General features: G+C 47.1%; 1 protein-coding gene across 1 annotated transcript in view; it reads right to left on the bottom strand.

Moving 5' to 3' along the window:
- Positions 1–1865: 1865 nt before the first annotated feature.
- The window catches only part of LOC134965591 (nicotinamide N-methyltransferase-like), a 67253-nt gene continuing 53507 nt past the window's right edge, over positions 1866–15611 (bottom strand). Inside the window, exon 3 of the mRNA XM_063941945.1 lies at positions 1866–2518. Coding sequence (XP_063798015.1) covers positions 2095–2518 — 424 coding nt within the window. The 3' untranslated portion in view covers positions 1866–2094. The remainder of the gene's footprint in view (positions 2519–15611) is intronic.

Raw genomic sequence — 15611 nt, 5'->3', positions numbered from 1 at the left:
GAAGCGTCTCTTTCACCTATCAAGCTCATAAACCAGCTGAAGCTCCTGAAACTTGATCACCTGTTTCCAAATATTGTCATGGCTTTAAGTCTGTTTTGCACCATACCTGTAACAGTGGCTCACGCTGAACGCTCTTTCAGGTGTCTCTCAAGAATAAAAGATGTTTTAAGATCGACAGTGACCCAAAATATTTTAAATGATTTAGGTTGAGGCTAACTTGGCAGGAAATTGTGATTTTTTCAAGTGTCGTTATCTTGTTTGCAAGTCTGCAAAGCTCAGAAAGCTCCAGTGTAATGCACATGTATGATACAGTAATTTAGAGCTGAAAAAGATCTAGGCACTTCCATTCTTGTCATATCTGCAATGTGCTATAGTCAGAGGCGGATTGGGAACAAAAAACGGCCCTGGAAAAATTTGTATTAGTGGCCCCACATGGGCAGCACCAGAGGTGTAAGGTCTAGCCATGGGCCATGGAAGCAGCACCCTCCCCCCAAGACTTTCCAGATAGTGGGCATGTCCAGCATCAAGGGGGAAGTTAAAAAGAAATAAAATTAAATGTTATGAGCACATTATATGATACACCTTTAGAATTTAGGAAACTATATAATTCTTTAGAAAGATATATTTTCTTGCTTATTACACCAACCGTATCCCAATCACTATTCACTCAGTCTTATATGTTAGCCAAGCAGGCAGACAGAGCATACACTAGATCAGAGATTTTCAACCTTTTACAACTAGCGGCACACTGAACAAGATCTAAATATTGCCAAGGCACATTCAAGTATAATGGTGATGCCTGGTGCAGTTGCGTGTCCTAGGATGTCATGTCACAGCTTCTCCATAGGTAACGCCTAAGCCACATCTGAGAAAGCCAGAAGAGCCCAACACTGCCCGGTCCCATAAATAGAACTGGCTCTGCAACCACTAAACCCACCAGTATTGACCATTCCAGGGCCTCAGTAGCGGCAAAACATTGACGAGCCTGGCTGTGCTTCTATGGAGGCACACCTGGAGACTGCTCAGGGCACACCAGTGTGCCACGGTACATTGGTTGAAAAACACTGCACTAGATCATCTGCAATCACAGGCTAAGTGGCAAAGTAATTTTCATATATGCAAATTATTTTGCATCTTATTCATTATGTCGATAAATAGGACCACATGTCCTCATCAAAACAGGCCCCACGGGTGCATCGGCCCACCGGGAATCTTCCCTGCAAACCCTATGGCCAATCCGCCTCTGGCTATAGTGTGAGGTTGTGAAAATGTAAAGATTTTTGAAGGTTCATAACACAGGGGGACATTTACTAAGCAGTGATAAGAGTGGAGAAGTGAGTCAGTGGAGAAGTTGCCCCATCAACCAATCAGCAGCTCTGTATCATTTTATAGTATGCAAATTATAGATGTTACTTCAGTGCTGATTGGTTGCCATGGGCAACTTCTCCATTACATCACTTCTCCGCTATTATTACTGCTTAGTAAATGTCCCCCTAAGAGTTTTTCCTGTTATAGTTATTGGTCATATCCCACCATCCTAATTGTGAATACATTTGTCCCAGCTGCTGGCAGCCATGCCGTGCTCCTGTCAGAGGGTGCTTTTCATGTGTTAGACACTCCCCCAAAGAGATGTGTCCATGCCCCCAGCATGCTGCGGTCTCACCACCTGAGGGGGCAGGAAGTTGTTGTACCAGGGACCAGGATTGCTCTTGGCAGCCCTGATAATTAGTACCCGCTCCCCCCTTCTTGGTGGCCCTGAATTGAATGGGATTATAATTTTTTCCCTTCCTTAAACTATTCCTTAAAACCTCTGTAGCCTCCGTTCTCATCTTCTCAATAAATCAGAAAGCTGGGGAGACAGTAAGAACATTTTATTGTTTTAGGAAGAAATTTGAGTTCACTGAATGAATGATTCTTGTTGAGCCATTAGAAGCCAAATCACAAAGATCACAAATTAGAATTCTTTAAAGTCACATAAAATGTAAATACTGATCATATAATTGCATTGCTAATTTATGGCTTTACTGTGATTTGTCATTGTTTTACAATTTGGCAAGATCTGATCTATTTCTCAGTATAATTTACTTCCCAGATCTATTTCTCTTTGTGAGCTGCAATGAACATAATTCCCCCAGAATCAGTGAGGTCACTCACTACATTGTTTTTAAATTCATCATAGTGATCAATAATAAACCCTTCCTCCCTGAGAATTTGTTTTGCACTGTTCTCGTCATTTTTGTAAATGTGGTACCTCTCCTGCCCAACCATGTAATACGTTGCATTAAAAGCGCCAATTAATAGCAGGTGTCCTCCAGGTTTCAGTAACTTTGTCATTTTCCTCAGATGGCTGATGTAATCGTTCTTATCTTTGCAGATGAGTTCAAGCAGCCAGACACTGATGACGCAGTCGGCTTGTGGCAGCACCACCGGGTCTGCGATATTTTCGTTTTCTATGTTACATTTCAGAATTTCTTTTATTGCCGTCTTCAGCCTCATGTCTTTCTCCTCACACTGGTCACTGAGAAATACAAACACAATATAAGTCATTTACAAAAGAGTGGAACTGCATTAAGAAATTTGTATTTTCATTTAAATAAGACAAGAGCCAAATAGGCTCAAGGTTATATAAGAGTCCTTAGATTTTTGTAATTGGTTTGGAATTTGTCAACTGTTGCTAGGTATGTAGATTAGGTTTGGGGAATTTTGTGATTGGTCAGGATTGGCTTATCAGGTAACATTAAGGAGCGGCTGTGTGTGTGCTCACAAGGCTGGTGAGCTTGGCATCCATATTGCTGGATGGTGTTTGTCCCTCCCTCCCCATTTTCCAGAGGCCACGTAAGGTGTAAGAAGCCATTATGGAGCACATACCCTGTGAAGAGCGGCTAGTATGGCTTACCTCTGCTGGAGGACTTTGGGCGTCTGTCCTTGAGGACACGCTCGTAATGTCTGTTAGATGGGGTTGTGGGTCTTCACAGCTCAGCGTACATGTGTCACAGGGGGGCCTATCAGTCGCCTCCTAATGTAGTTTAGAATCATATGGCTGGAGCTGAGTGTTTGCAGCGTCCTTCTTTGCTCCCCAAAGCTTAAGTAGAAGCTCAGGGTCCTACCTTTAATAAATCAAGTTCTGACCTTTCAACCAAAGCAGCCTGTGTCCGTGTCGTTATTTCTAGTGATGAGATAGGTAAATAAGTTGTACTGTACATATGGGTTAATTGCAAAAAAGTTATGGATGCCCTATACAAAGCACGCTGCTTTTGCCCTTTCTTTTTGTGTTTTACATATTGTTACCTTTTATGTGGGAGTTTATCACTGATTTATTAAAGGCTCTGATGTCATCTCTTTCCTATAGATAAGTGTATTTAGCGGCGTTTCTATAACCTCACATGCTGCACCCAATTCTTCTATACTTACCTCTCCGGAGTTACAGCAGCGCTGCATAAACATGGTGAAGATGACGCTATTTCCCCGGAGACTTGTGTCACACAAATGTAATACGCTGCCTGCTAGAGAGAAGGGGGCCCGGATAGAGACTGCACATGGGCCCCCTCCACTCTTACTACGCCCCGGAGTGTATTGCCTGCTCTCTGTGTGATCACTACAAGTGTAGTAAGATTTTATATATCACAACTCAGCGTTATACAAGAGGTAAAGAGGAGGGAGAGCATTGCACTGGAAATCACTGCTACAGCCGGACAACATTCAACACACTACCCTCCAACCAGTGGTGCAAGTATGTGGGTACGCACCGGTATGGAGTACCCTTAAGAATTTGGCAGCGGGTACGCAGTACCACCTGCCACACACTTTGCATCCGTGACCGCCATTACCACAATTATTATGCACCACAAAGCAACAAGACCATGGTGCTTGGCAGCATCACAACGCCTCCCACTTTGTCAGGGTTACTGGGAGCGCAATGGTGATGTCATGATGTCATATCACGCTTCCTTCTCTGGCAGCTGTGGCTGGCGTGAATAGAGGAGCCTGATTTCCTGCAGCGTCCCTTGCAGGGAGCAGCAGTGCAGCTGTTTCCCTTCACTCAGCTCATGTGACGCATCAGCACTGAGCAGCTTTTGCTCTTCACAGGCCAGGCTGCCGGTCATGTCTCTAGCATCACCGTGTGTGGTAATTAATTTCTGATATAATGTGGACATTACTATGTATTTCTATTATTATGGGTCATTACTATATATTTCTATTGTAATGTGGACGCTACAATATATTTCTATTATTATGAGGGCAATACTATATATTTCTATTATACCAGGGGCACTAATACAGTATATTTTCCTGTTATAATGGAGGCATTGCTATATATTGTTATTAAATTGGGGGCATTACTACATATATTTATTATACTGGGGGTATTACTATATATTTCTGTTATACTGGAGGCATTACTATAGCCTTGCCTCCAGAGTGCAAAGAAAAGGGACTGTGTCATGTGGCCATGCCACTTGTGTCATGTAGCCACTCCCACTAGTGGCATGTGACCACGCCCCATCACAACACATGACCACGCACATTTTTCAGCACTCAGTACCACTAAGAAAATATTTCTACTTGCACCACTGCCTCCAACTCATACAATTGCTGTGTGCAAGGCCTGGACACGCATTATTAAGTCTATGCTGGAACATTGAAATCTTGCCTCACCCATCACACAGGTATTTAGCTTTGCTGCTTCTTTTTGCCATCTTGCCACTGTCATTACTGTGATTTCTGTTCCTTTTAATGCTTTAAACCTTCTATGGTTATTCTGCCATTACTGTGTAATACAATTGTGTAGAGTCACAGCAACTGGTTTGGCTTCACTGTCTCTCTTGCAACCGCTCCTCATACGTGCTCACTCATTTGGGGGGAATCCAATTAGCCATGAACAGACCGTGCATGGGTGTAAGTGAGATGTGCGGCGGGCATTTTTCGTGTTTTGGTTTTGGATCTGGATCCATGCTCGTGTTTTGGATCTGGATTGGTTTTGCCAAAACCACCCTCTTGGGTTTTGGTTTTGAATCTGGATGATTTTTGAAAAAACAAACAAACAAACACAAAAACAGCTAAAATCACAGAATTTGGAGGTAATTTTGATTCTACGTATTATTAACCTCAATAACATTAATTTCCACTCATTTCCAGTCTATTCTGAACACCTCACAATATTGTTTTTAGGCCAAAAGGTTCCACCGAGGTATCTGGATGACTTTATTAAGCGACACAAGTGTGCGGCACAAACATCTGGCCCATCTAGGAGTGGTACTGCAGTGTCAGACAGAATGGCACTTTTAAAAAATAGGCCCCAAACAGCTCATCATGCAAAGAAGAAAAAGAGGTGCAATGAGGTAGCAGAATGACTAAGCTAAGCGACAAAAGTGTGTGGCACAAACACCTGGCCCATCTAGGAGTGGCACTGCAGTGTCAGACAGAATGGCACATAATGCAAAGAAAAAAGAGGTGCACCAGGGTCACTGGATGACTAAGCTAAGTGACACAAGTGGGTGGCACAAACACCTGGCCCATATAGGAGTGGCACTGCAGTGTTAGACAGGATGGCACTTTTAAAAACTAGGCCCCAAACAGCATATTATTCAAAGAAGAAAAAGAGGTGCAATGAGGTAGCTGGATGACTAAGCTAAGCGACACAAGTGGGCGGCACAAACACCTGGCCCATCTAGGAGTGGCACGCAGTGGCTGAATGTCGAAAGTGGCCTGCAATTTTTAGGGCCACCGACAGCATCTCCTGCACGCCCCTGTCATTTTTCCAAAAGGTCTGCACCAGCAAATTAATTGTATGTGCAAAACATGGGACGTGCTGGAATTTGCCCAGATGTAATGCACGCACAATATTGGTGGCGTCCAATATCACAAATCCCCAGGATTGTCTAAGTGGGGTAAGTCATTGTGCGATGATGTCCCTCAGTTTCCATAAGAGGTTGTCAGCGGTGTGCATCTTACGGAAACCGGTGATACACAGCGTAGCCTGCCTAGGAACGAGTTGGCGTTTGTGAGATGCTGCTACTGGTGCCGCTGCTGTTGTTCTTGCTGCGGGAGTCCATACATCTACCCAGTGGGCTGTCACAGTCATGTAGTCCTTAGTCTGCCCTGCTCCACTTGTCCACATGTCCGTGTTTAAGTGGACACTGTTTACAACCGCATTTTTCAGGACACTGAGGACACTTTTAATGTCCCTGTACAGTCCGGGAATCGCTTTCCTAGTGAAGTGGAATCTAGATGGGATTTGGTACCCGGAACACACTACCTCCATCAATTGTCTAAATCCCACTGCACTAATGGCGGATGCACGTCTAACTCCAACATAGCTGTCAAGGCCTCAATTATCCGCTTTGCAACAGGATGACTGCTGTGATATTTCATCTTCCTCGCAAAGGACTGCTGGACAGTCAGTTGCTTAGTTGAAGTAGTACAAGTGATCTTCCGACTTCCCCTCTGGGATGTCGATCGACTCCCAGCAGCAACAACAGCAGCGGCAGCAGCAGCAGTAGGAGGAAGTGGTTCTTGATCTTTCCCTATTTTATCCTCTAAATTTTTGTTCTCCATTATTTTTCTGGAGTTATATAACAATATGCGGCATAGGAGAGTATACCTCTACACCACACTGGGCAAACCCTGTAAAAATTATTTGGATTAAATATTAATAACCCCTTTATTTGGAGTAAATATATACAGCACAGGACAGCACCACTGGACTTGACTTATACGGCAGTACGCCTGGACTTATATGGCTACACCACTGGACTGGACTTATACGGCAGTAACTCTGGACTTATACACCTGCACCAGTGGACTGGACTTATACGGCAGTACCCCTGGACTTATACGGCAGTACCCCTGGACTTATACGGCTGCACCACTGGACTGGACTAATACAGCAGTACCCATGGATTTATACGGCTGTACCTCTGGACTTATGCAGCTGCACCACTGGACTGGACTTATATGGCAGTACCCCTGGACTTATACAGCAGCACCACTGGACTTATGACAGCACAGGACACCACCACTGGACTGATGCAGTACAACACAGCACGACTAGACTGGACATATACAGCAGCACTACTGGACTTATGGCAGCACAGGACACCACCACTGGACTGATGCAGCACAAGACAGCACCACTGGACTGGACTTATACAGCAGCACTGGACTTATGGCAGCACAGGACACCACCACTGTGACTGGACTGATGCAGCACAAGACAGCCCTGGAATGACACAAAAGAGCAGGTCGCCACCCTATGTGCCATACCACTTTCCCGCACAGACACTGAGGAGACACATCCTCTCGCTACACTCTCTAGGACTGCATATGGAATCCAAAACCCGCGAGAATCCAACAGCGGGATGATGACGTTTTGCCTCGTTCTGGTTTCCGAGTCTGGCGGGAAAACCCAAGCCGGACTCGGATCCGGGCCCGGGACATGATGTTCGGGGGGTTCAGTTCTCTGGGAACCAAACCCGCTCATCCCTACAATAGCGTGTAAATGCTGGCAACAGCCCCCAAACTCGCTGCCCCCTCTCCTCTTTTGGTGGATTCGCACATTTTTGCTTGCAGCTCTATTGTGGCTGCAAACAAGAATATGCAAGTCCGGAGGTACAATAAGTGTGTCACACAGCAGCACTTATGCCGGAAGCTGTTTGTGGCTAATTGGATTCTCCCATTGTCTCCCTCCCTCACCCATCTTTTTTTGTTGCTGACCTACCATCTTCCATTCTCTTCCCACCTTGTTATCCTCCTTCTATACCACTGGGGATGATATCCATATCCACATATCATTTCCCCCTTCTCCTGATGTCTGAGGTGTCTCCTCCACCTTCAAGCATGTCCTTAGCTCATTCAGCCTCAAGAAACCCTTGTGTGACCTTTACTCTCTAACTACTGCACTCTTTCTATCTTTCATCCTCCTATTGGTGCCCCTAAATGGTCCAATGTTGCCCCAATCCTCTATATTTTGACTTCTCTTCCTACAGCTCCGCACTCTCCCTCTCAAAGCATAAATTTCTCTAATCACTCATCTCTTCTCAGTCCTCCTATCCCCACCATCTCTTTAATACTTTCAACAATCTCCTTTGCCCCCTCCTCTCCTCCCACCATCCCTCTTTGCCACTGACTTTGCCTCCTTCTTTTCCTCAAAAATTGAGGCAATCCAATACAAAATTACCTCCCGTCTCCCCTTGGCAGCCCACCATCCTCTCCCTCCTGCCATCCCACCTTGTGCTCCTTCCCATCCCATCACAAACAAGGAAGTCCATTCCCTCATCACATCCTCTCCCCCCCTCCACCTGCCCCTGGACCCACTCACCTCCTGTATCCTCCACTCCCTCTACTCCACTGCCTGCTCTCACCTTGCTCACCTCTTTAATCTATCACTCTCTACCGGCATCTCTCCCTCTCCATTCAAACATGCTCTTGCCTCACCTATTCTAGAAAAAAACAACCTTGACCCTTCCTTACCCGCAAACTACTGCCCCATCTCTATTCTCCCTTATGCCTCCAAACTACTCGAACGGCTGGTTTACAGCCATCTCACCAGCTTCCTCTCTGACAACTCCTTCCTTGAGCCTCTTCAATCTGGCTTTCATCCACTCCATCTACTGAAACTGCCCTGGTCAAAGTCACCAATGACCTGCTTTTGGACAAATTCAGGGGTCACATCTGTCTGCTTATCCTCCTGGATCTCTCAGCTGCCTTCGACACTGTGGATCATCCTCTCCGCCTCCTCCTCCACACCCACCAGTCAATTGGACTCTCTAGCACTGTCCTTGCCTGGTTCACCTCTTACCTCGATAACTGCTCCTTCTTTGTGTCTGCCTCCAGTTCCTCATCCCATTCCATGTTCCCCGTTGGTGTCCCCCAGGGTTCTGCCCTACTTGTCTTCTTCCTGTACACCTCTTCCCTGGGTGCACTCATAAGCTCCTTTGGCCTTCAGTAACACCTCTATGCTGATGATACACAACTATACCTCTCCTCCCCTGATCGCTCCCCCTCTGTCCTCTTGGTTATCCAGCTGCCTCCCTGCAATCTCCTCTCGAATGTCTGAGCACTCCCTGAAGCTCAACATGGACAAAACAACTCATCATCTTTCCCAATATCATTACCACTGTTGACAATACCATCATCTCCTCCATTCCCCAACTCCGCTGCTTGGGCGTCACTCTTGACACCTTCCTCTCCTTCGCCCACCACGTCCAATCTCTGGCTCAGTCATGTTGATTCCAGTTACGTAACATCGCTTGCATCAGGCCATTCCTCAGAGTGCATCTAAATGTATTATCCACTTACTAGTCATCTCATAGCTTGACTGTTGCAATATTCTCCTGACTGGCCTCCCACTTTCCCATTTCACTCCACTCCGATCTGTTCTCAACTCTGCAGCTAGACTTATCTTCCTCGCCCACCGCTCCACATCTGCCACACCCTTTTACAAAACCATCACTGGCTCCCATTCCCCTACGGAATCCTCTTCAAACTCCTCACCCTCACATACAAGGCCCTCTCTAATTCCACTGCTCCCTACATCTCCAACCTTATATATGTGAAGATTTAGCTGGAGTGGCAGTAAATCGCTTTATGTCAGGTAGCTTATGTTGACCTTTGCATTAGCCCTGTGCATTCAATGCAGGGCCGTCTTAACAGCAGTGTGGGCCCCTGGGCACAGCAATGCTCTGGGGCCCCTACCCATCCTCCAGAAGTAGGGGTGGGGGTGCTATCAGTGGCAACTTTGATGTCCTGTGAGTGGTAGGGGTGTTCTACCTCCCACTCAGCATGTAGGACCTGGAGCAGTAATTTCTGCTAATCACTCTTTTACTGCACATATGGGGCAGGAGGGAGAACACTAAACTGTAGAAGGGGGCATTGGGCTGAATGAAGGGGCCCCGGTACATGACTTCCAGGGTGGTATAGGGTGTTTAATACGTAGGGGAGGGGTCAATAGTGGAGTGGGCTTAATATTAATCATTTTTTGGTGAGAGGGCAGCTTGCTTCAGTGCAGGTATCTCAAGTTCCTAGAAAAAGATTTCTTAGCTTTGAATGGGATAAAAAAATTAGAGAGTCTAACCTATCAGGAGGAACTGGGGACTAGGGGATGAGAGTTCAGGAGCCAGAACAATCCCCTGACGAATATATAAAACTGCATATTAGGCTTGTGGAGCTGGAGCAGGGACCAGCTGCTGGAAGGCTGATATCTCTGGTTCTGAGCACAATATAGACAAGCTGCCAATGTCCACCGAAAGTAGAGAGTCCCAGCTTTTGGAGTATACCCTCAGGAAAACTCAGTCAGAAAGAGCCGTAGAGATCTGTCTGGGAAGAGCAATTAACAGGCTCTGATGGGGACCACTGCTTTGAAGTCGGATATCTCCGGTTTCCTAGGGCCGATTTTCAAAAATCTGGTACCCCTGGAAAGCGGGGACCCTCAGCTATCAGCCTAGGGCCCTTATACTCCTGGGGCCCTTGGGCAAGTGCCCACTGAGCCCATACTAAAAGACGCCCCTGATTCCATGTACCCCTGCATCACTGGCTCTGGCTCCCGTACATATACAAATATGATATCAGGTGCTCAGCCCTTAAACCTCTAGCTTCAGGCTCCTCCCACCCTGCTCCTGTGTATCTGTTCTCATGGATGGATGGTGCATGTTTTTGAGAGCAAGCATGTCCACAATGGCGCAAGAACAATGACAGCACCCGTTAGTAACTGTCCCCGCACAGAAGGCCTCACAATAACCCTCAAAGCATTCCAGAATGTTTATAAAGGATTTCAATTAAATAAGTTTATATCCCTAAAAAAATTTTTTTAAACTGTTACAGACATGTAACACCTGCAGTGCTTTCTGAAGCTATTATTATAGTATTGGCCAAGACTGGGAAAGATCCCATTCTCCCTGAATCTTATACTTCCCTCTCATCCATGCAGTGGCGTAAGTTCGCCCCAGTCGCCCGGAGGCATGATAAAATGTTGGTGCCCCCCCCTATACATATAGGAATATATATATATATATATATATATATATATATATATATATACACATATATGAAGAAGTGGCACTCACGGGACATGATTGATAAAAATAAGACTCAGAACACGGCTGTCTCAGATGAAAGATACACACACCACGCCTCATTCAATTACACACACACACACACACACACACACACAAATACACACACACCTGGGGCAAACGCAGGATTTTTAGGGGGGAAGGGGGGGTTCCAGAATATATTTTATATATATATATATATATATATATATATATATATATATAGATATATATAATAAGAATTTACTCACCGGTAATTCTATTTCTCGTAGTCCGTAGTGGATGCTGGGAACTCCGTAAGGACCATGGGGAATAGACGGGCTCCGCAGGAGACTGGGCACTCTAAAAGAAAGATTAGGTACTATCTGGTGTGCACTGGCTCCTCCCTCTATGCCCCTCCTCCAGACCTCAGTTAGGGAAACTGTGCCCAGAAGAGCTGACACAACAAGGAAAGGATTTGGAATCCAGGGTAAGACTCATACCAGCCACACCAATCACACCGTACAACTTGTGATAACCTTACCCAGTTAACAGTATGAACAACAACTGAGCCTCACTAAACAGATGGCTCATAACAATAACCCTTAGTTAAGCAATAACTATATACACGTATTGCAGAGAGTCCGCACTTGGGACAGGCACCCAGCATCCACTACGGACTACGAGAAATAGAATTACCGGTGAGTAAATTCTTATTTTTTCTGACGTCCTAGTGGATGCTGGGAACTCCGTAAGGACCATGGGGATTATACCAAAGCTCCCAAACGGGCGGGAGAGTGCGGATGACTCTGCAGCACCGAATGAGCAAACTCAAGGTCCTCCTCAGCCAGGGTATCAAACTTGTAGAATTTAGCAAACGTGTTTGAACCCGACCAAGTAGCAGCTCGGCAAAGCTGTAAAGCCGAGACCCCTCGGGCAGCCGCCCAAGAAGAGCCCACCTTCCTTGTGGAATGGGCTTTTACTGATTTAGGATGCAGCAGTCCAGCCGCAGAATGTGCCAGCTGAATCGTGCAACAAATCCAGCGAGCAATAGTCTGCTTTGAAGCAGGAGCACCCAGCTTGTTGGGTGCATGCAGGATAAATAGCGAGTCAGTTTTTCTGACTCCAGCCGTCCTGGAAACATAAATTTTCAAAGCCCGGACTACGTCCAGCAACTTGGAATCCTCCAAGTCCCGAGTAGCCGCAGGCACCACAATAGGTTGGTTCAAATGAAACGCTGATACCACCTTTGGGAGAAATTGGGGACGAGTCCTCAATTCTGCCCTGTCCATATGGAAGATCAGATATGGGCTTTTACAAGACAAAGCCGCCAATTCTGACACACGCCTAGCCGAAGCTAAGGCCAACAGCATGACCACCTTCCACGTGAGATACTTTAGCTCCACTGTCTTAAGTGGCTCAAACCAGTGTGATTTTAGGAAATCCAACACAACGTTAAGATCCCAAGGTGCCACTGGAGGCACAAAAGGGGGCTGAATATGCAGCACTCCCTTAACAAACGTCTGAACTTCAGGCAGTGAAGCCAGTTCTTTTTGAAAGAAAATAGATAGGGCCGAAATCTGGACCTTTATGGACCCCAATTTTAGGCCCATAGACACCCCTGACTGTAGGAAGTGCAGAAATCGTTCCAGCTGGAATTCCTCTGTTGGGGCCTTCCTGGCCTCACACCAAGCGACATATTTCCGCCATATGCGGTGATAATGCTTTACAGTCACATCCTTCCTAGCATTTATCAGCGTAGGAATCACTTCATCTGGAATGCCCTTTTCCGTTAGGATCCGGCGTTCAACCGCCATGCCGTCAAACGCAGCCGCGGTAAGTCTTGGAACAGACAGGGCCCCTGCTGTAACAGGTCCTGTCTGAGAGGCAGAGGCCATGGGTCCTCTGAGATAATTTCTTGTAGATCCGGGTACCAAGTTCTTCTTGGCCAATCCGGAACGATGAGTATAGTTTTTACTCCTCTCTTTCTTACTATCCTCAGCACCTTGGGTATGAGAGGAAGAGGAGGGAACACATAAACCGACTGGTACACCCACAGTGTCACTAGTGCGTCCACAGCTATCGCCTGAGGGTCCCTTGACCTGGCGCAATATTTTTTTTAGCTTTTTGTTGAGGCGGGACGCCATCATGTCCACCTGTGGCAGTTCCCAGCGATTTACAATCTGTGTGAAGACTTCTTGATGAAGTCCTCACTCTCCCGGGTGGAGGTCGTGCCTGCTGAGGAAGTCTGCTTCCCAGTTGTCCACTCCCGGAATGAACACTGCTGACAGTGCTAGCACGTGATTCTCCACCCATCGAAGAATCCTTGTGGCTTCTGCCATTGCCATCCTGCTTCTCGTGCCGCCCTGGCGGTTTACATGGGCGACCGCCGTGATGTTGTCTGACTGAATCAGTACTGGGTGGTTTTGAAGCAGGGGCTCTGCTTGACTCAGGGCGTTGTAAATGGCCCTTAGTTCCAGTATATTTATGTGTAGTGAAGTCTCCAGACTTGACCACTGTCCTTGGAAGTTTCTTCCCTGAGTGACTGCCCCCCATCCTCGGAGGCTTGCATCCGTGGTCACCAGGACCCAGTCCTGTATGCCGAACCTGCGGCCCTCGAGAAGATGAGCACTCTGCAGCCACCACAGCAGAGACACCCTGGCCCTTGGTGACAGGGTGATCAACCGATGCATCTGAAGATGCGATCCGGACCAGTTGTCCAACAGATCCCACTGAAAGATCCTTGCATGGAACCTGCCGAAGGGAATTGCTTTGTAAGAAGCCACCATCTTTCCCAGGACTCGTGTGCAGTGATGCACCGACACCTGTTTTGGTTTCAGGAGGTCCCTGACCAGAGATGACAATTCCTGGGCCTTCTCCACCGGGAGAAACACCTTCTTCTGTTCTGTGTCCAGAATCATGCCCAGGAAAAGCAGACGCGTCGCAGGAATCAGCTGCGACTTTGGGATATTCAGAATCCAGCCGTGCTGTTGCAACACTTCCTGAGAGAGTGCTACGCTGATCAACAACTGCTCTCTGGACCTCGCCTTTATGAGGAGATCGTCCAAGTACGGGATAATTATAACTCCCTTCTTCCGAAGGAGTATCATCATTTCGGCCATTACCTTGGTAAATATTCTCGGTGCCGTGGAGAGACCAAACGGCAACGTCTGGAATTGGTAATGACAGTCTTGTACCACAAACCTGAGGTATTCCTGGTGAGGTGGGTAAATGGGGACATGCAAGTAAGCATCCTTGATGTCCAGCGACACCATAAAATCCCCCTCTTCCAGGCTTGCAATAACCGCCCTGAGCGATTCCATTTTGAACTTGAACTTCTTTATATAAGTGTTCAAGGATTTTAAATTCAGGATGGGTCTCACCGAACCGTCCGGTTTCGGTACCACAAACATTGTGGAATAGTAACCCCTGCCTTGTTGAAGGAGGGGGACCTTGATTATCACCTGCTGAAGGTACAGCTTGTGAATTGCCGCCAGTACTACCTCCCTTTCCTTGGTAGCAGCTGGCAAGGCTGATTTGAGGTAACGGCGAGGGGGAGTCGCCTCGAACTCCAGTTTGTATCCCTGAGATACAATTTGTACAGCCCAGAGATCCACTTGTGAGCGAACCCACTGGTTGCTGAAGTTTCAGAGACGCGCCCCCACCGCACCTGGCTCCGCCTGTGGAGCCCCAACGTCATGCGGTGGACTTAGTGGAAGCAGGGGAAGATTTTTGTTCCTGGGAACTGGCTGCCTGGTGCAGCTTCTTTCCTCTACCCTTGCCTCTTGCCAGAAAGGATGCTCCACTGACCCGCTTGCCTTTCTGAGGCCGAAAGGACTGCATTTGATAATACGGTGCTTTCTTAGGCTGTGAGGGAACCTGAGGTAAAAAAGTCGACTTTCCAGCCGTTGCTGTGGATACGAGGTCCGAGAGACCGTCCCCAAACAATTCCTCGCCCTTATAAGGCAAAACCTCCATGTGTTTTTTAGAATCAGCATCACCTGTCCACTGCCGAGTCCATAATACTCTCCTGGCAGAAATGGACATTGCATTAATTCTAGATGCCAGCAGGCAAATGTCCCTCTGTGCATCCCGCATATATAAGACGACGTTGTCACGAACCGGTCTCTCACCTTTGCGGGTTCTGGGGTTCATCCGTTGCCAGTGCGGTTGCTCGCGGTGCTGTGCGCCCGTGTGGGGACACGGCGTGATCAATGGCACAGGTAATGCAGAGTCTGGGAACTGTGAGTGCGGGGACCAAATGGCCTAAGGCACTGCGGTGTGTCTGCTGTATAGGAGGTGGCCATGTTGGAGACCAAATAGCTAATACAGAGCACTTGTGAAAACACCTGTGGGCAGGTGTAAGCCAATCCCGTGCTTGTGCTGCCTTTAAGTAGGCTGGGATTATGTTACTCTGGGCCAGTGCTTTGTTGTATCAAAGCTGTGCTCTAGCTCTGAGCTCTCTCCGTGCATTCCTGTGTGATTCCCGTGGTCCAGATATCGCCTCCGTTCCCAGAGGTCCGTCTGCAGCCTTCACTGCTGAAAGATCCACCGGCTCTCCGCTGTGCTGTCAGTTAATTGCAC

This window comes from Pseudophryne corroboree, chromosome 10 (assembly GCF_028390025.1).
Source record: "Pseudophryne corroboree isolate aPseCor3 chromosome 10, aPseCor3.hap2, whole genome shotgun sequence".
Lineage (NCBI taxonomy): Eukaryota > Metazoa > Chordata > Amphibia > Anura > Myobatrachidae > Pseudophryne > Pseudophryne corroboree.
The sequence above is the reverse complement of the archived record's forward strand: the minus strand, read 5'-3'. Positions and strand labels throughout refer to the sequence as shown.